The 19,370-nt window shown below is 47.9% G+C and overlaps 1 protein-coding gene and 1 pseudogene across 1 annotated transcript; both read left to right on the top strand.

The window, feature by feature from the left end:
• The first annotated feature begins 3,512 nt into the window (after positions 1 to 3,512).
• On the top strand, positions 3,513 to 7,191 carry LOC716882 (putative trypsin-6). Its single transcript, XM_001087821.5, has 5 exons — positions 3,513 to 3,660; positions 4,683 to 4,842; positions 5,892 to 6,145; positions 6,547 to 6,683; positions 6,987 to 7,191. Exons 1-5 carry the CDS (start codon positions 3,621 to 3,623, stop codon positions 7,137 to 7,139), a joined length of 744 nt encoding a protein of 247 aa, XP_001087821.3. The 5' UTR covers positions 3,513 to 3,620; the 3' UTR covers positions 7,140 to 7,191.
• A 6,209-nt stretch (positions 7,192 to 13,400) lies between these two features.
• Positions 13,401 to 17,829, top strand: LOC106997701 (putative trypsin-6; annotated as a pseudogene).
• Positions 17,830 to 19,370: the final 1,541 nt, after the last annotated feature.

Consider the following 19,370-nt stretch of genomic DNA (forward strand, 5'->3'; position numbering starts at 1 on the left):
CCATGGCTTTGCTACGGTGAATAGTGCTGTTACGGATATGCAAGAGCAACTCTTTTTGGCAGAACAATTATCTTCCTTTGAGTAAATGCCCAGTAAAGGAATGCTGGGTGGAATCACAGTTCTGTTTTAAATTATTTCAGAAATCTCCAAAGTGCTTTCTGCATTACTTTTTCCATGAACTAATTTACACTCGGGCCAACAGTGTACACACGTTCCCTTTCCTCTGCAGCCTCAACAGCATCTTCCATTTTTTTGACATTTTAATAATAGCCACCCTGCAGCCAAGCTCTTTCAAGGCCAATGTGGGGAAGAGCCACAAACCTCCCTTTTCTCGAACAGAATTATTGCCTGCACGCTGGTAGAGTTATTGAATTCATCTGTCTTTCGTTGTTTGGTTTTCATAGAAAAACCAAAGGTAAAGTAGTATGACATTCCACACCTGAACCAGTTTGTAGCCACCAGTCCCTGCTGGGAAGGGTCCCTCAAGCATGCATTGATCTTGTCACCTGGAATTTGAGAGATCAAGAAGCCCGATAGCAACCGACCATACAACTGCCCATCAGCACCCATCCTTTCAGAGGATTAGCTCAATTCTGGCTCTGCAGACACTGGTAGCCACAGGTGACAAACCCTGGGTCTCTGTGGGCTTCCCTCATCACCCAGGGCCACAATGGGCTGCCTGTCCTAGGCAGAGACACAACAACATTCTCTTAAACTGAAATGAGGCATAAATTCCCTTCACCAATAATCATCTGAGGGCACAGTCCCTGCCTCCTTCCTTGGGGATTTTAAAACACACATCTCTCTGACCAAACAGGTAGGTGAGTCTGACTTTAAATGGAGGAAAATCAGGATGAATTGGGGTATCAGGAATGAATCCCCAAGTGTTTTTGTGTTGGGACAAGCATCCACATCCCAAACTGTACCTGGAGATGGAGAAAAATGCAGGAGAGAAGACAAAAAATGGGGGACAAAGTGATTGAAAGTCATTGAAAGCTTCTCTCATGGTTCTTTCCAGCTCTGGTTGCTGTGCCAAGGTCTTGAGTGCAGGGAGGGCCGGCTCTGGCTGGGAGCTGTTGCTTTGGGAGATGGAAGTGTCACTTTACCTCCAGAAAACTCATTCGATCATCTGTAAAATGATCATTTGATCATCTGTAAAATGTAAAATCCCAAGGTGGTTGTGATGATAAAGTGAAAAAAGCATTCTCAACTTATATGAGTTACCTGCTGTATAGTAAGTTATGTGGTATATAGTAAGCACACAGATATGATTCACTGTTATCATAATTGAAGGACAGTGGTTTGGTGTGCTAAGCACTAAACACAAGACAGAAAGGTATCTTAGAGAAGTAGACAAAGAAATCTGTAGTTCAGAATGAACAGTACCAAGAATGGCATGTTCTCCAAATTGAGCTTGGGCAGCTGGATCTGAGCCTATCCTACACATCTGAGTCTACAGTATGAGGTAACAGTCTCCACCTACAGCTACATTCTCTGCCTGCAAGGTCATTCCTTTTTGAAGAAAGATGACCTCAGAATGTACTGTGATCATTTAAGGAAGAGCACAAAATACTGGAGAAGGCTAGTCTTCAAGCTCTAGATACAGAAAATCCTCATATTTATGGGTGTTACTTTCCAGACACAGAGTCAGAGCCACAAGCACTAATCCAAAAACCTCCTTTTCCAAAAATTTTTTCCATCTTCTACCAAGGTTCACCTCCGTGTTTAGTGCACACTGGTGTCTACAGTTGCTACAGCAAGAGTCTCTCCCTATCCTCTAAGGCAGGAGTTCTATGACCCATCCAGGCCATGACTGCCATGTAGATGACACACCTCTCTGGTCAGGCATAACTGGCCAAGCCTGAGGTAGCCAGGTTTTGGAGCATTGATAATATGGGCTTTTCCTTTGTTGTCCCTAAATATGTTGTTTCATTTTGTCCCCTTGTCATGGGGAGACTCAGAAATTTGGTGGTGCAATTGGACAGGGCCGGGGGCTAGAGGGAAGAAGCAAATGGAAACCATTTAGAGGGGGTACAGGTGGAGAGGGTATCTCTGAGCAGTGGATCTCCTGGCTGTGGGGAAGCTGGCTTGGCGGCCATGCCAGGAGCTAAACCCGGAGGTTCTCTGTGTGTCCTCTGAACTCCACGGGCTCCACTTTGGCATTTTCTCCAATTGTCTCTGGTTTCCATTTGCTTCCTCCCTCTAGTCCCCTGGCCATGTTCAATTGCACCACCAAATTTCTGAGTTTTCTCATTTTGTTCACCATCTCCAGAACATAACTGTTTCCTTTACCTTTCAAGGAATTCAAACTTGAGCTCTGCTCATTCCTGCCCATCACCAACCTGAGCTCAGAGTTGCTGAGAAGGGAAAGCACACTCATAAGGAAGCTCCTCCTTTCTTTACAACATTAGACTTGAGTGCAGACAGCATCTCCATCTCCACACTGCTCTGGCCAGGTTATGTCTCAGTCAATTACACAACTGTGTCTTAGTAGCCTTGGTAGAGCCCAAATCAGGATATTCTCTGAGAAGATTCACTTTGTACTGAGCCCAGCATAATCTCACTGCATATAAAATAGAAAATTCTAGACCCACCCCTCCACATCTTCGTTACTGAACCCAATATGTGACCCAATTACCATGTGCTTATATCTCTACCTACTGCTCATTCTCAGATCAGATCATAACCCAGGTTTACCATGGTCCAAACTCTGACATCTGATCAGGGGCATGTTATTCTGGTGAATGCTGTCAGCCCCGAACAGGTGGGTCACTTTGCATCATGCTGAGTGCAGGTTGCCGGGCCACCGTGAGGTTACATAAAAAGAACCTATGACAGGATGCACATGAGACAGACAAATGTCTTCACATTGAAAAAGGGGAGGAGTGCACCATTGGTTTTCCATCCTCCAAATGTACTGAGTAAGCTCCTACCTACCCTGTGCCCCCTGCTTCTTTGAAACACTTCCCATCCTTGAGCCTTAGTAGGAAGGAGAACCACCTGGAAGCCCAGAATCGTATAGAATGTTGAGTCTCCCTTCTCCTTACCCCTTTGTGTTGGAATTCTCGTTCCCCAAAGCCTTGGATTTGACCTTCCCGCACACTGACTGGAGAGAAGCATCTTCATGTTCACAGGAATAGGCCTTAGATAAGACTTTGCTCCTCTCATTGGGGCTCCAGGACACTGAAAAGCCAAGCTTGTTACCAACGCTTGCTCTTCCTTAAGTACATTAAATACATCCCCAATAGTTAAAAGGATTCTTAAACAGCCAGGCCATTCTCCCTCCTTCTAACCCTCATCTCCTTGGCCTAAGAAAGCCCAGCTGTGTGATCCGGCTTTGGCTTCCCCTGTCTTCCCCATCCCAGCATCCTTTTAGGAAACAGCCGGTCTCCCTCTCTGCTCTCAGAAGGCAAGTTTCCTTATCACCTGTGAATCACAAACCCACAGAGTGGCCAAACTTAGCCGAGCTGATGCAAGACCCTGGGAAGGGGAAAGCTGCAGGTGTGTTTGTACTGCGAGGAAACTGTACTGTGACCCTCACCTCACAGACACCTCCTCTTCCGATCCTCGGGAGGTATAAAGATGGGCCTTCCACCACCAGTCAGGCACTCTCTACCACCATGAATCCACTCCTGATCTTTGCCTTTGTGGGAGCTACTGGTGAGTTTCATGCCCCTTCTCAGGCCCCACCCACCATCCTTCCTGGCAGACACAGGCCCTTCCATTCTTGCTACCTCTCCTCTTTTGACGTGCTCTGATATTGTATTTCCTCCATCTGGTTTCTCTAATTCCCATCCTCCTTGGGCTCTCTTTAAGCCTCACCTGTTTCACCTTCTCCCTGACTTCACTCCCACCACTGTCATTCATCCATATCTGCACTGTGGTTGGTAAAACTGGGAGACCAGGTGGGGCTGGCCCATGAAATGAAGCAGCAGTCTTCAGGCTTGGCTCCAACAGCACCAGAATAGCACCACTATACCTGCTCTTAACCTCGAATGCACCTGGGGAGGTTGAAAAATTACTGATGCCAGAAACTAAACTCTAGAAGTTCTAACTTCATGTTTCTGGGGCTGTAGCCTGTGTACTAAGCTTTTAGCTTCCTAGGTGATTTTTAACATTCCAGGCATGCAGCCAAGGTTAAGAATTGCTGTTCTATTGGCCAATAACAACATCTACCTATGTTCTTCCGAAGTGAACCTGGGGGCTGCTGTCACCTCTGCCCTGACTGCACATATCTGAGCTGACAGGGAAGCTGGTCATGGCCAGGTCTACACAGCCAAGGGGTTTTCCTAGCTTAGGGAAAGTATCCTGACAATCCAGGGCTCAAATTGCCAGAGGAAGTGCACAGGTGATCAATAAAACAGAGAAGCACACAGTGGGTGATCAACCACATCCCAACTCCAATCCCACTGGAAGCACTGTGAGGACATTCCTTGAGACCTCAGCCTGGTTATCCCAGGAAAGATCTGAGCCCCCACTGGGCACCTAGCTACATACCCTGCAGACACAAAGACTTGGGAGCCACATCCAGTGATGCTCACCAGGGGTGGCAGCGCTCCCTCCCTTGCCTAGCCTCACTGTGCTTGTTAAGTATTTCTAATTAGCAGGAAGCAACCGCAGGCTAGGAGCACCACCCCTAATATGCCACTAAGGTGCCTTCTCCCTTTCCATCTCCACTCCAGTTGCTGCCTCCTTTGACGATGATGACAAGATCGTTGGGGGCTACACCTGTGAAGAGAATTCTCTCCCTTACCAAGTGTCGCTGAATTCTGGCTCCCACTTCTGCGGTGGCTCCCTCATTAACAAACAGTGGGTGGTGTCAGCAGCTCACTGCTACAAGCCGTAAGTGTGGGGCCCCTGACTGCAAAGCTCTCAGCCAGGCTGCCTGGGCGAGCTTGGCTTCAGCCCAGGGAAGTACTGAGATTGGGTAGGATGGAGGGGAGAGGTGGTAGAGAAGAAAACTTGTTGGCAGCAGCTGACTCTCCAGAGCAGAGAGTGAACACAAGACAGGAACCCCTCACACCCAGGCAAATCCATGAAACAGCAAGGGTTGTGGTCATAAAAGCAGGCAGGAATGATCTTGGAGTGGACTGAGCTAGTGAGAAAAGCAGGCAAGTACTTTTGCTGGTTAGCTACACATTAAAGTCACCTAAGAAAGAGTTTTTAGAAATACTGATGCCTATGTCCTATCCCAGGGCAATTAACTCAAAATTTCCAGGAAGAAGGTGTGAATATCAGTGAGTCTTTAACACTCTACCTCTGGTAACTGTAGAGTATATAGACAGAGCTGAGAACTGCTGCCTACACCAAGAACTCTCAAACCTGAGTATGTGTCAGAACCACCTGCAGGCTTGTTAAGGCACAAATCACTGGGTCCCATCCCCAACGTTCTGATCAGTAGGTGGGGGTAAGAACCAAGAATTTACATTTCTAACAAGTTCCCAGGAGATGCTAATGCTATGGATACCCTTGGATTAGATTACACAGAAGGGTGGTGCTCACCAGGACAAGAAGGGAGGGAGGAACAGGCACTGTGCACAACTAGCAAACACCTGGGGTGAAGAATGCTGGGAAAATGTCAAGTAGCTCCTTGTGCCCATAGTGCTATTGACTATGGAGATTGTGGGAAAGAGACTGGGTTGAGGAGCAGCCTCTGGTGGGATCACTTTGACTCTTCCCCAACCAACTACCACCAACAGCTGGAACAGAAAGGTCCTGGGTCTCATACCTATACTGACCCACATCCCTCTCCTACCCATGCGATATGGCTACACACCCAACACATGCCTCCTGACCTGTCCATAAACAGGGAGCTTGAGGATGCTGGAGAAGGTGGGATGGGTGCCCCGACTGTGGGATAAGGTCTTCACTATGCCTGCCCTGCCCATCAGCCGCATCCAGGTGAGACTGGGAGAGCACAATATCAAAGTCCTGGAGGGGAATGAGCAGTTCATCCATGCAGCCAAGATCATCCGCCACCCCAAATACAACAATGAGACTCTGGACAATGACATCATGCTGGTCAAACTCTCCACGCCTGCCATCATCAATGCCCGTGTGTCCACCATCTCTCTGCCCTCTGCCCTTGCAGCCGCTGGCACTGAGTGCCTCATCTCTGGCTGGGGCAACACTCTGAGCTTTGGTGGTGAGTGGGACCCTTTGTCCTTCTACTTCCCTCCATCCTCACAATTTGCAGAACAAAGTATGCCATTTACCTTGAATCCTCTCACTTCCAGGCTTAAAACACATTTCCAGTGACCATTACACACAGGCTCTGCACTGCGCACAAGAGAGATGCAAAGTCTCAAGGACTTGGCCCCTAAAATCAAAAGACAAGACAAATGGAGAACTTGCTATAATCACGTCTTGGGAGGGGCTCAACACTGATCATGTTGGGAACTAAAAGCCAGAGTCCCTTGCCAGGACTTATGTTTTGCAGTCCTGTCCAGGGCAGTGTTCCTCTTCAATGTTCCATCCTAGATTATTGTCTCCTTCTAAAGCCTGACCCACATTTCTACTTTATTGATCTCTTCCTGATCCTCACAGCCGACTACCCAGATGAGCTGCAGTGCCTGGATGCTCCTGTGCTGACCCAGGCTAAGTGTGAAGCTTCCTACCCTGGAAAGATTACCAGCAACATGTTCTGCGTGGGCTTCCTTGAGGGAGGCAAGGATTCCTGCCAGGTGATTTGAACAACCCTTCCCATGCTGAGGCTCCCACCAATACCCAGGCCCCACCCGGGAAAAAGATTTGAACTCTCAAGGTGGGAAGCTAAGGAGCCTCCCTGCCGTGCCCCCATGGAGAACTGAGGAAGGCTCCCTTGGGCTGCATACTGTCTGCTTAGGAAGAACAGAGAATGGGCCACCGTGAGAAGGACATGGAGCCACAGAGCTGGCTGGAAAGGGATCTTTTAATGTTCAGAGTAAATGTAACTATATTCCTCCTCCACCTCTCTCTTCATACAACTTGTCCCTTCTTCTCCCCAGCGTGACTCTGGTGGCCCTGTGGTCTGCAATGGACAGCTCCAAGGAGTTGTCTCCTGGGGCTATGGCTGCGCCCGGAAGAATAGGCCTGGAGTCTACACCAAGGTCTACAACTATGTGGACTGGATTAGGGACACCATAGCAGCCAACAGCTAAAGCCCCCGGTCCCTCTGCAGTCTCAATACCAATAAAGTGACCCTTCTCTCACTGTCTGTGTCTGTGCCTGCTGCCTCACACTCCACACTGGAAAGCATCCTCCAGTCTCAGGTCAGACAGGGCTGTCTCCCTTAAATATAAGCAGAGCCCCCAGCTCCCAAAATGTGTTCCATAGTACACTAGATTAGCACATACAAAGAGATGGAATCCAAAAATAATAAGAAGCTTGGGTGAAAGCAGGGCACTGTTTTCCAGAGGAAAGAGTGTTTCAGAAGGTGGTCTTTAGGGGGGCATTGATTTTTATTTGGGTTCTCACAGTGGTTACCACTACTCTGCCTTCAAAACAATCATAGCACAGAAAATGTGTCAGCATCTTCGAGGTGGCCCAAAAAATCTGACCAGCTGAATCTTATTGCTAACATACAACAATAATGACAAACGCTGTTGGTGATGACATGCCTCTCCCAGGAAAGTGTTGGCACCAAACCCTGGACCAAGCCGCCCTTCTCATTCACCTGGAAAATCAGACTCAAGTAAATCTCCCTGGACCCCTAACTCTTCTCTCAATTCCCTAGTTCCATCTCTGTGAACAGGCTAGAGAGATGTCCAGCCTACCATAGTAGGAGCCAGACTGCGACTTGGGAATCAAGCCCAGCTCTGCACACTTTATTTTCGTCTTCTTTGCCTTTGGGGTAGGACGCCACAGTGAATCCCACAGCTAACACCAGCTCCCTACTCTGACCAGGGAAAGAAACTAGAGAGGGTCAGAATTCACCCATTTGATCAATTAACTGAGGAAGGATTCATTTTCAAAAAACTTGCTTGCCATTGAAACACTTCAAGTGAGTTATTTGAGAATCTTTTAAAAAGGTAGCTGGAAAGACATCTGAGGGCCGTGACCCCATCCAGCCACTCTGACCACATGTTGACTGGTCTGTACCCACTGGATGCAGCAGAGGGAGGTAGGCCCCACGGCATGTGTGGCACCTGCCAAAGCCTCCTCCTGGCAATTCTGAGAGGGCCCATGTTGGGGCCATAGCTCATCCAAGCTCGTCACTGAAGATCCAAGCAAGTTTCTCTTTGAAATTCCACCTTCACCATCTGTTCCAAGCAGTTGTGGACACCCCTGGGAGCTGGTACCAACGGCCAGGAGGAGCCAAGGGAGACAGACAAGTACAGAACACAATTCTAGTTAGTAAACAGAGCTCAGACCTCCGAGTGTCCATGGAGCAGCGTGCAAATTGCAGTGATGAGTAGAGTAAAACCTCTACATGGAGCACAGCTTTCCTGGCAAACACAGGGGACTGCTGTCCACATGCTGTGGAATATACCCAAGTAAGCATCAGACACTTGTTTGGTAAACAGTAAATGTGTCAGATCAATTACCTTGAGAGGGCCATCAGTGTTCCAGATGTGTGGTTCGTGTGAGGAGACGGCTACCACTCACTATCTTCAGAGGAAAACAGGGCTCAGGGCTCACACACAATGGACAGATACACACGGATCACCCAGAAATTCACTGCATACAAACATCACTTTGTTCAACATGGATTTTGTTTTCATGGAGTCCAAAGGCAGACCCTAGTTCATCTTAAAGCCTTGGGTTTGTCTGCTTTTGGAGATATACATCCAGTAGATAGATACACAGAAAGACATATACATTTTTTCCCTTTCTTACCATAATGTCAAGGCCTCGCCTGAATATCATCATCACTCAAGAGTCAAGGAAGGAACCAAACACTTCATAGAAACAGGGCTGGGTGAGGAGTGTTAGTTTCCACTGTTTTCTGTCTCCATTCAGATCATTCCTATCAAAGCCCAGCTGGTTACCTGAAGCCAAGAGACAGACATAAGGATCCCAATGGCCTCCAGACAGCTGCTTCCACCTCCTACCTGGGCCACTTACACTCTTTACAGAGAAAAGTGAGTCACCCCAATCAGAAGGGTTGCCAGCAGAGAAATCATAGATAACCATGGGATTTCTTCAAAGTGGTCAGTGTAAAATAAACCACCACCACCACCACCAAAAACACCTAACAAGCAAAAAAATGCTTATTCAAAATCCAAGACAAAATACTGTGTAGAGCCAGGCCATGGGGTTGCCTTTTCTCAGGCCACACAGCTTTCCCAGTCCATTTGCTCACATGGAACTGTGAGATGTGAAGGTCTGCAGAGCCTGTGCTTGGGATCGAGGCTGGTACTGTTCACCTGTGGGTCCAGACCAAGGACAAAGAGGCAGAAAACTGCAACTCTGTCCACCGCCATGGATTAGGCCCTCCTGCTAAGAGAGGCTCCGAAGAGCCCCCACCTCAGCCTTCACACAAAACATCTCCTGGCTCAACTACAGCCAGACTGCAGTGCCGTGGCATGGTCTCTGCTCACTACAACCTCCACCTCCCAGGTTCAAGAGATTCAGCCTCTCAAGTAGCTGGGATTACAGGTGTGAGCCACCATGCACAGCTAATTTTTGTTTTGTTTTGTTTTGTTTTAGATTTTTAGTAGAGACAGGATTTCACTATGTTGGCCAGGCTGGTTTTGAACTCCTGACCTGAAGTAATCCAAAGTGCTGGGAGGACAGGCGTGAGCCACTGCTCCAGGCCCAGGCTCCATTTTTAAAAAATAATTTCAACTTTCATTTTAGATTCAGGGGCTACATGTGCAGGTTTGTTACATGGGTATATTGTGTGATGCTGAGCTTTGGGGCACAAATGATCTCATCACTCAGGCAATGAGCATAGTACCCAATAGGTAGTTTTTCACCCTTTCCACCCTCCTTCTCTCTTCCCTCTAGTAGTTGCAGTGTCTATGGTTCCCATATTTATATCCATGTGTACCCAATGCTCAGCTCCCACTTATACATGAGAATGTGATATTTGATTTCTATTCGTATGTTAATTTCCTTAGGATTATGGTCTCCAAATCAATCCATGTTGCTGAAAAGGACATGATTTCATTCTTTTCGTGGCTGCATAGTATTCCACGGTGTATATGTACCACATTTCCTTTATCCAGTCTAATGCTGATGGCCCCCTAGGTTCATTCCACGGCTTTGCTACTGTGAATAGTGCTGTGACGCACAAGCAACAGCATGTGTCTTTTTGGCAGAACAATTATTTTCCTTTGGGTAAATGCCCAGTAAAGGAATTGCTGCATAGAAAGGTAGTTCTATTTTAAATTATTTCAGAAATTTTCAAACTGCTTTCTGTATTAATTCTTCCATGAACTAATTTACACTCTGGCCAACAGTGTATAAGCGTTCCCTTTCCTCTGCAGCCTCACCAGCATCTTCTGTTTTTTTGATATTTTAATAGTAGCCACTCTGCAGCCAAGCTCTTTCAAGGTGAATGTGGGGAAGAGCCACAAACATCCCTTTTCCAGAAGAGAATTCCTGCCTGCCCACTGGTAGAATTCTTATTTTCATCCGTCTTTCATTGTTTGTTTTTCAAAGAAAAACCAAAGGTAAAGTGGTATGACCTTCCACACCTGAACCAGTTTGCAGCCACCAGAGCCTGCTGGGAAGGGGCCCCTCAAGCAAGCATTGATCTTGTCACCTGGAATTTGAGAGATCAACAAGCCCCGTAGCAACCGACCATACAACTGCCCATCAGCGCCCATCCTTTCATGGGATTTGCTCAATTCTGCCTCTGAAGACACTGGCAGCCACAGGTGACAAACCCTGGGTCCCTGTGGGCTTCCCTTCTCACCCAGGACCACAATGGGCTGCCTGCTCTAGGCAGAGACACAGCAACACTCTCTTAAACTGAAATTAAGCATAAATCCACTTCACTAATAATCATCTGAGGGCACAGTCCCTGCCTCCTTCCTCTGGGATTTTAAAACACACCTCTCTCTGACCCAAACACGTAGGTGAGATCTGACTTTAAAGGTTTGGATATCAGGATGAACTGAGGTATCAGGAGTGAATCCCAAGTGTTTTTGTGTGGGGACAGGCATCCACATCCCGAAATGTACCTGGAGATGGAGAAAATTGTAGGAGAGGAGAAGAGAAAAAAAAGGGGGACAAAATGGCTGAAAGTCATTGAAAGCTTCTCTCAAGGTTGTTTCTAGCTCTGGTTGCTTTGCCAAGGTCGTGAGTGCAGGCAAGGCTGGCTCTGGCTGGGAGCTGCTGCTCTGGGAGATGCAAGAGTCACTTCACCTGAAGAAAGCTCATTTGATCATCTGTAAAATGGGCAATCCCATAGGTGGTTGTGATGACAAAATGAATAAAACATTCTTAACTTATATGAGTTACATGCTGTATAGGAAGTTACGTGGTATATAGTAAGCACACAGAAATGATTCACTGTTATCATAATTGAAGGACAGTGGTTTGGTGTGCTAAGCACTAAACACAAGTCAGAAAGATGTCTTGGAGAAGTAGACAAAGATACCTATAGTTCAGAATGAACAGTACCAAGATTGGCATGTCCTCCAAATTGAGCTTGGGCGGCTGGATCTGAACCTATCCTACACATCTGAGTCTACAGTATGAGGTAACATTCTCCACCTATGTTCTCTGCCTGTAAGGTCATTCCTTTTTGAAGAAAGCTGACCTCAGACTATAGTGTGATAATTTAATGAAGAGCACAAAATACTGGAGAAGGCTAGCTTTCAAGCTCTAGATACAGAAATCCTCATATTCTTGGGTGTTCCCTTTCAGACAGAGAGTCAGAACCACAAGCACAGATCCAAAAATCCCCTTTTCCAAAAAATTTTTCCACCTTCTACCAAGGTTCACCTCCCTATTTAGTGCACACTGGTGTCGACAGTTGCTAGAGCAAGAGTCTCTCCTTATCCTCCAAGGTAGGAGTTCTGTGAAGACCCCATGACAAGGGGACAAAATGAAACAATGTGTTTAGGGACAACACAGGAAAAACCCATATTGTCAATGCTCTGAAACCCGGCTACCTCAGGCTTATCCAGTTATTCGTGAGCAGAGAAGTGTGTCATCTACATGGCGGTCATGGCCTGGATGGGTCTTGAACTGTGGCAAGGTAAGGCTCCGAGACAAGGTGCCAGGAGAAAGATGAATTGAATCATCTATTTCTGCTAGGAAGAAAAGACCAGGAAGGAATCAAATGTACCGTTTGTCCTCTGGGGACCTCTGCCTTGATCCTCAATGAATCTCCTTTTAGATGCCACCTGCAGCAATTCCCATACTTCACAACGCTCTCCATGGCTTCCGTTGGCCTCATGATCAGCTCTGTCTGTATTCTTGGGCAAGACAGAATCCTTCTGAATCTCATTGTCTTCCTCTATAAATGGAAATAATTTTACTCTGCACAAATCACAATTAGCATGTTTTGGGGAAGTTAGAGTGCGAAACTCAGCATAAACGAAAAGCAATGCACTACTGTTGCTTATGTGAAAACTCTTGTAAAATAGTCAGGCACCATGCACAATCTAAGGATAGCAGTGTCAGGTATGAGCCCATCAGTGACTAGAGGGGGTACAGGGTAGAGAGGGAATCTCTGAGCAGTGGGTCTCCTGGCTGTGGGGAAGCTGGCTCAGCAGCCATTCCTGGAGCTGAACCTGAAGGTACTCTCTGTGTCCTCTCAACTCCACAGATGCCACTTTGGCATTTTTTCCAATTCTGTGTGGTTTCCATTTGCTTCCTCCCTCTAGCCCCCTAGCCATATGCAATTTCACTGCCAGGTTTCTGATCTTTTCTCATTTTGTTCACCATCTCCAAAACATCCCTGATTCTTTTACCTTTCAAAAATTCAAACTTGAACTCTGCTCACTCCTGCCCATCACCAACCTGAGCTCTGAGTTGCTGAGAAGGGAAAGCACCCTCATAAGGAAGCTCCTTCTTTCCTTACATCATTAGACTTGAGCGGAGACAGCATCTCCATCTCCACACTGCTCTGGCCACGTTGTGCCTCAGTCAATTACACAACTGTGTCTTAGTAACCTTGGTAGGGCCCAACTCAGGATATTGTCTGGGAAGATTCACTTTGTACTGAGCCCAGCATAATCTCACTGCATCTAAGATAGAAAATTCTAGATCCGCCCCTCCAAATCTCTGTCATTGAACCCAACATGTGACCCATTTACCATGTGCTAAAATCTCTACCTACTGCTGATTCTCAGATCAAAATGTAACCCAGATTTACCATGGTCCAAACTCTGATATCCAATCGGGGCCATGTCATTCTGGTTCAGGATATCAGCCCCGAGCTGGTGGGTCAGTTTGCATCACCCTGAGTGCAGGTTGCCAGGGCAACCGTGAGGATGCCTAAAAAAAAAATCTGTGACAGGATGCACCTGAGAAAGACAAATGTCTTCACATTGAAGAAGGGGAGGAGTGTGCCATTCGATTTCCATCCTCCAGATGCACCGAGAAAGCTCCTACATAACCTGGGCCCCCTCCTTCTTTGAAACACTTCCTATCCTTAAGCCTTGGTAGGAAGGAGAGCCATCTGGGAGCCCAGAATCCTAAGGAATGCTGAGTCTCCCTTCTCCTTATGCCTTATTGTTGGAATTCTCTTTCTCCAAAGTCTTGGATTTGACCTTCCCACACACTGACTAGAGAGAAGCATCTCCATATTCACAGGCATGAGCCTTAGATAAGACTTTGCTCCTCTCATGGGGACTGCAGGACACTGAAAAGCCAAGCTTGTTACCAACGCTTGCAGTTCCTTAAGTGTGTTAAATACATCCACAATAGTTGAAAAGATTCCTAAACAGCCAGGCCATTCTCCCTCCTTCTAACCCTCATCTCCTCGGCCTAAGAAAGCCCAGCTCTGTGATCTGGGACTTGGCTTCCCCTGTCTTTCCCATCCCAGCATCCTTGCAGGAAACAGCCGGTCTCCCTCTCTGCTCTCAGAAGGCAAGTTTCCTCATCACCTGTGAATCACAAACCCACAGAGTGGCCAAACATAGCCGAACTGATGCAAGACCCTGGGAAGGGGAAAGCTGCAGGTTTGTTTGTGCTTAGAGGAGTGGTGACCCTCGCCTTACAGACACCTCTTCTCCCGATCCTCGGGAGGTGTAAAGACAGGTCCTCCACCACCAGTCAGGCACACTCTACCACCACGAATCCACTCCTGATCCTTACCTTTGGGAGCTGCTAGTGAGTACCATGCCCTGCCTCAGGCCCCACCCACACCCTTTCCTAGCAGACACATACCCTTCCATTCTTGCCACCTCTTTTCTTTAGACTATGCTCTGATATTCTATTTCCTCCATCTGGCATCTTTACTTCCCAACCTCCTTGGGCTCTTTTTAAGCCTCAATTGTTTCAACTTCTCCCTAATTTCACTCCCACCACTGTCATTCATCCATATCCGAGCTGTAGTTGGAGAAGCTGGGAAGGGAGGCCAGGTGGGGCTGGCCCATGATATGAAGCAGAAGGCTTCAGGCTTGGCTCCAACAGCACCAGAATAGCACCACTATACCTGCTCTTAACCTCGAATGCACCTGGGGAGGTGGAAAAATTACTCATGCCAGAGACTCAGCTCTAGACATTCTAACTTCATTTGTCTGGGGTGCAGCTTGTGTTCCGGGCTTTTAAGCTTCCCAGGTGATTTTTAACTATTCCAGGCATACAGCCAAGGTTAAGAATTGCTGCCCTATTGGCCAATAACAACGTCTACCTTTGTTCTGCCGAAGTGAGCCTGGGGCTGCCCTCAACTCTGCCCTGACTGCACAGATCGGAGCTATGGGGAAAGCTGGTCATGGCCAGGTCTACGCAGCCAGGGGGTTTTCCTAGCTTTTCCAAAGTATCCTGACAATGCAGGGCTCAAATAGCCAGGGGAAGTACACAGGTGCTGAACAAAAGAGACAGGCATTCAGTGGGTAAGACAACCACATCCCAACTCCTATCCCACTGGAAGGACTGTGAGGACATTCCTTGCGACCTTACCCTGGTGACCCGAGGAGAGATCTGAGCCCCTTCACAGTACCTAGCTACGTGCCCTGGCGACACAGAGACTTGAAAGACACATCCAGTGATGCTCACCAGGGGTGGCAGTGCTCCCTCCCTTGCCTAGCCTCACTGTACTTGTTAAGGTTTTCTAATTAGCAGGAAGCAACCGCAGGCTGGGAGCACCACCCCTAACATGCTACTGACTTGCCTTCTCCCTTCCCGTCTCCACTCCAGTTGCTGCCCCCTTTGACGATGGTGACAAGATCATTGGGAGCTACACCTGTGGGAAGAATTCTCTCCCCTACCAGGTGTCCCTGAATTCTGGCTCCCACTTCTGCAGTGGCTCCCTCATTAACAAACAGTGGGTGGTGTCAGCAGATCACTGCTATAAACCATAAGTGTGGGGCCCCTGACTGCAAAGCTCTCAGCCAGGCTGCCTGGGCGAGCTTGGCTTCAGCCCAGGGAAGTACTGAGGCTGGGTAAGATGGAGGGGAGAGGTGGTAGAGAAGAAAACTTGTTGGCAGCAGCTGACTGTCCAGAGCAGAGAGTGAACACAAGACAGGAACTTCTCACACCCAGACAAATCCATGAAACAGCAAGGGTTGTGGTCATAAAAGCAGGCAGGGATGATCTTGGGGTGGTCAGAGCTAGTGGGAAAAGCAGGCAAGTACCTTTTGCTGGGTAGCCACATATTAAAGCCACCTAAGAAAGAGATTTTAAAAATACTGATGCCTGTGTCCTATCTCAGGGCAATTAACTCAAAATTTTCAGGAAGAGGGGGTGAATATCAGTGAGTCTTTAACACTCTACCTCTGGTAACTGTAAAGTATATAGACAGAGCTGAGAACCGCTGCCTACACCAAGAACTCTCAAACCTGAGTATGCATCAGAACCACCTGCAGGCTTGTTAAGGCACAAATCACTGGGTCCCATCCCCAAGGTTCTGATCAGTAGGTGGGGGTAAGGACAAAGAATTTACATTTCTAACAAGTTTCCAGGAGATGCTAATGCTGTGGCTATCCTTGGATTAGATTACACAGAAGGGTGGTGTTCACCAGGCCAAGAAGGGAGGGAGGAACAGGCACTGTGCGCAGTTAGCAAAGGCCTGGGGTGAAGAATGCTGGGAAATCTTAAAGGAGCTCCTTTTGCCCACAGTGCTAGTGACTGTGGAGACTGTGGAAAAGAGACTGGGAAGGCAGGTTGAGGAGCAGCCTCCGGTGGGATCCCTTTGCCTCTTCCCCACCTCACTACCACCAACCTCTGAAGCAGAAAGGTCCTGGGTCTCACACATGCACTGACCCACATCCCTCTCCTGCCTATGCAATATGGCCACACATCCCACCCCATGCCTCCAGATCTGTCCATGAGCAGGGAACTTGAGGACCCTGGGGAAGGTGGGATGGGTGCCCCGGCTGTGGGAGAAGGTCTTCACCATGCCTGCCCTGCCCAACAGCCCCATCCAGGTGAGACTGGGAGAGCACAACATCAAAATCCTGCAGGGGACTGGAACAGTTCAACAATGCAGCCAAGACCATCCGCCACCCCAGATACAACTGGAGGACTCTGGACAATGACATCCTGCTGATCAAGCTCTCCAGGCCTGCCATCATCAATGCCTACGTGTCCACCATCTCTTTGCCCACTGCCCCTCCAGCTCCTGGCACTGTGTGCCTCATCTCTGGCTGGGGAAACACTCTGAGCTCTGGCAGTGAGTGAGAACCTTTGTCCTTCTACTTCCCCTCCATCCTCACAATTTCCAAAACAAACTATGCCCCTTAACTTGAATCCTCTGGCCTCCAGGCTTAAGACACATTTCTAATGCCCATTACCCCCAGGCTCTGCACTGGGCACCAGAGAGATGCAAAGTATAAAGGATGTGGCTCCTAAAATCAAAAGACAGGACAAATGGAGAACTTGCTATGATCATGTCTTGGGCTCAACAATGATCATTCTGGGAACTAAAAGCCAGAATCCCTTTCCAGGACTTATGTTTTGGAGTCCTCTCCAGGGACAGTGTTCCTCTTTAATGTTCCATCCTAGATTGTCTCCTTCTCTGGCCTGACCCACATTTTGACTTTCTTTGATCTCTTCCTGATCCTCACAGCCGACTACCCAGACGAGCTGCAGTGCCTGGATACTCCTGTGCTGACCCAGGCTAAGCGTAAAGCCTGTTACCTGGGAAAGATTAAGGACAATATGTTTTGCATGGGCTTCCTTGAGGGAGACAAGGATTCTTGCCAGGGGATTTGACCCCTTCCCATGCTGAGGCTCCCACTGATATCCAGGCCCCATCCGGGAAAAAGATTTGAACTCCCAAGGTAGCAGGGCAGAGGATGCTCCCTGCAGTGCCCCCATGGAGAAATGAGGAAGGCTCCCTTGGGCTGCATGCTGTCTATTTAGGAATAACAGAGAATGCAACACCCTGAGAAGGATGTGGAGTCACAGAGCTGGCTGGAAGGGGGTCTTTTAAGATTCAGAGTAAATGTAGCTATATTCCTCCTCCATCTCTCTCTTCATAGAACTTGTCACTTCTTCTCCCCAGCTTGATGATGGTGGCCCTGTGGCCTGCAACGGAGAGCTCTAAGGTGTTGTCTCCTGGGACGATGGCTGTGCCCAGAAGAACAAGCCTGGAGACTACACCAAGGTCTACAACTATGTGCACTGGATTAAAGACATGATAGCTGCCAACAGCTAAACCCTCTGTCCCGCTGCAGTCTCTATACCAGTAAAGTGACACTGCTCTCACTGTCTGTGTCTGTGCCTGCTCCCTCACACTCCTTCACACTGGAAAGCATCCTCCAATCTCAGATCAGACACAAATGTCCCCCTTAAAGGTTAGCAGAACCCCCAGCTCCCAAAATGTGTTCCATGGTACCCCAGATTAGCACATACAAAGAGATGGAATCCAAAAAGCAGCAGCAGCTTCTGAGAAAGGGGGCACTGTTTTCCAGAGAAAAGTGTTTTAGAACGGTGTTCTTTGAGGAGGGGGTATTGATTTTTATTTGGGTTCTCACAATGGTTGGAGCTACTCTGCCTTCAGAACAATCACAGCACAGAAAAATGTGTCAGCATCTTCAAGGCAGCCCAAAAAATCTGACCAACTGAATCTTATTGCTAACATAAAACAATGTCAAATGCTTTTGGTGATGACATGCCTCTCCCAGGAAAGTGTTGGCACCAAGCCCCGGACCAACCCCTCCCTTCTCATTCACCTGGAAAATCAGACTCAAGTAAATCTCCCTGGCCCCCTAACTCTTCCCTCAATTCCCTAGTTCCAACTCTGTGAGCAGCTAGAGAGATGTCCCGCCTACCATAGCGGGAGCCAGACTGCGACTTGGGAATCAAGCCCAGCTCTGCCCACTTTATTTTCATCTTCTCTGCCTTTGGCGTAGGACGCCACAGTGAATCCCACAGCTAACACCAGCTCCCCACTCTGACCAGGGAAAGAAACTAGAGAGGGTCAGGATTCACCCATTTGATTAACTGAGGATTGATTCATTTTCATAAAACTTGCTTGCTTTTGACACCATCCAGCCACACTGGCCACACGTTGGCTGACTTGCACCCACTGGACGCAGCAGAGAGAGGCAGGCCCCATGGCACATCTGGCACCTGTCAAAGCCTCCTCCTGGCAATTCTGAGAGGGCCCATGTTGGGTCCATAGCTCATCCAAGCTTGTCACCGAAGATCCAAGGAAGCTTCCATTTGAAATTCCACTTTCACCTTCTATCCCAAGTGGTTATGGACACCCTGGGAGCTGGTACCAAGGGCCAGGAGCAGCCAAGGGAAAAAGACAAGTTCAGAGCTCATTTCCAGTTACAGGGAACACAGCACAGACCTCAAGTGTCCACGGAGCAGAGTGCAAATTGCAGTGATGAGTAGAGTAAAACCTCTATATGGAGCAAAGCATTCCCGGAAAACACAGGGGACCGCAATCCACATGCTGTGGAATACACCACATGCTGTGGAATGAATCAGACACTTGTTTGGTAAACAATAAATGTGTAAGATCAAATATCTTCAGAGGGCCATCTGTGCTCTAGATGTGATTCATGTGAGGAGACGGCTACCACTCACTATCTTCAGAGGAAAATAGGTCTCAGGGCTTGCACACAATGGACAGATACACACAGGTCACCGAGAAAGTCACTGCATACAAACATCACTTTGTTCAACATGGATTTTGTTTTTCTGGAGTCAAAATGCAGATCCTAGTTCACCTTACAGCCTTGGGTTTGTCTGCTTTTGGAGATATATATCCAGTAGATAGATACACAGACAAGACACATACATTTTTTCCCTTTCTTACCATAATGTCAATGCCTCGTCTGAATATCATCATCACTCAAGAGTCAAGGGAA

Source organism: Macaca mulatta, chromosome 3 (genome assembly GCF_049350105.2).
Source record: "Macaca mulatta isolate MMU2019108-1 chromosome 3, T2T-MMU8v2.0, whole genome shotgun sequence".
NCBI classification, from domain to species: domain Eukaryota; kingdom Metazoa; phylum Chordata; class Mammalia; order Primates; family Cercopithecidae; genus Macaca; species Macaca mulatta.

What these genes read in the sequence shown, in the direction of transcription:
- LOC716882 (XM_001087821.5), top strand. Translation starts at nt 3,621, where the DNA reads ATGAATCCACTCCTGATCTTTGCCTTTGTGGGAGCTACTG. An exon ending in CAACACTCTGAGCTTTGGTG is followed by an intron (nt 6,146 to 6,546) that starts GTGAGTGGGACC and finishes TGATCCTCACAG; the next exon opens with CCGACTACCCAGATGAGCTG. An exon ending in GAGGCAAGGATTCCTGCCAG is followed by an intron (nt 6,684 to 6,986) that starts GTGATTTGAACA and finishes TCTTCTCCCCAG; the next exon opens with CGTGACTCTGGTGGCCCTGT.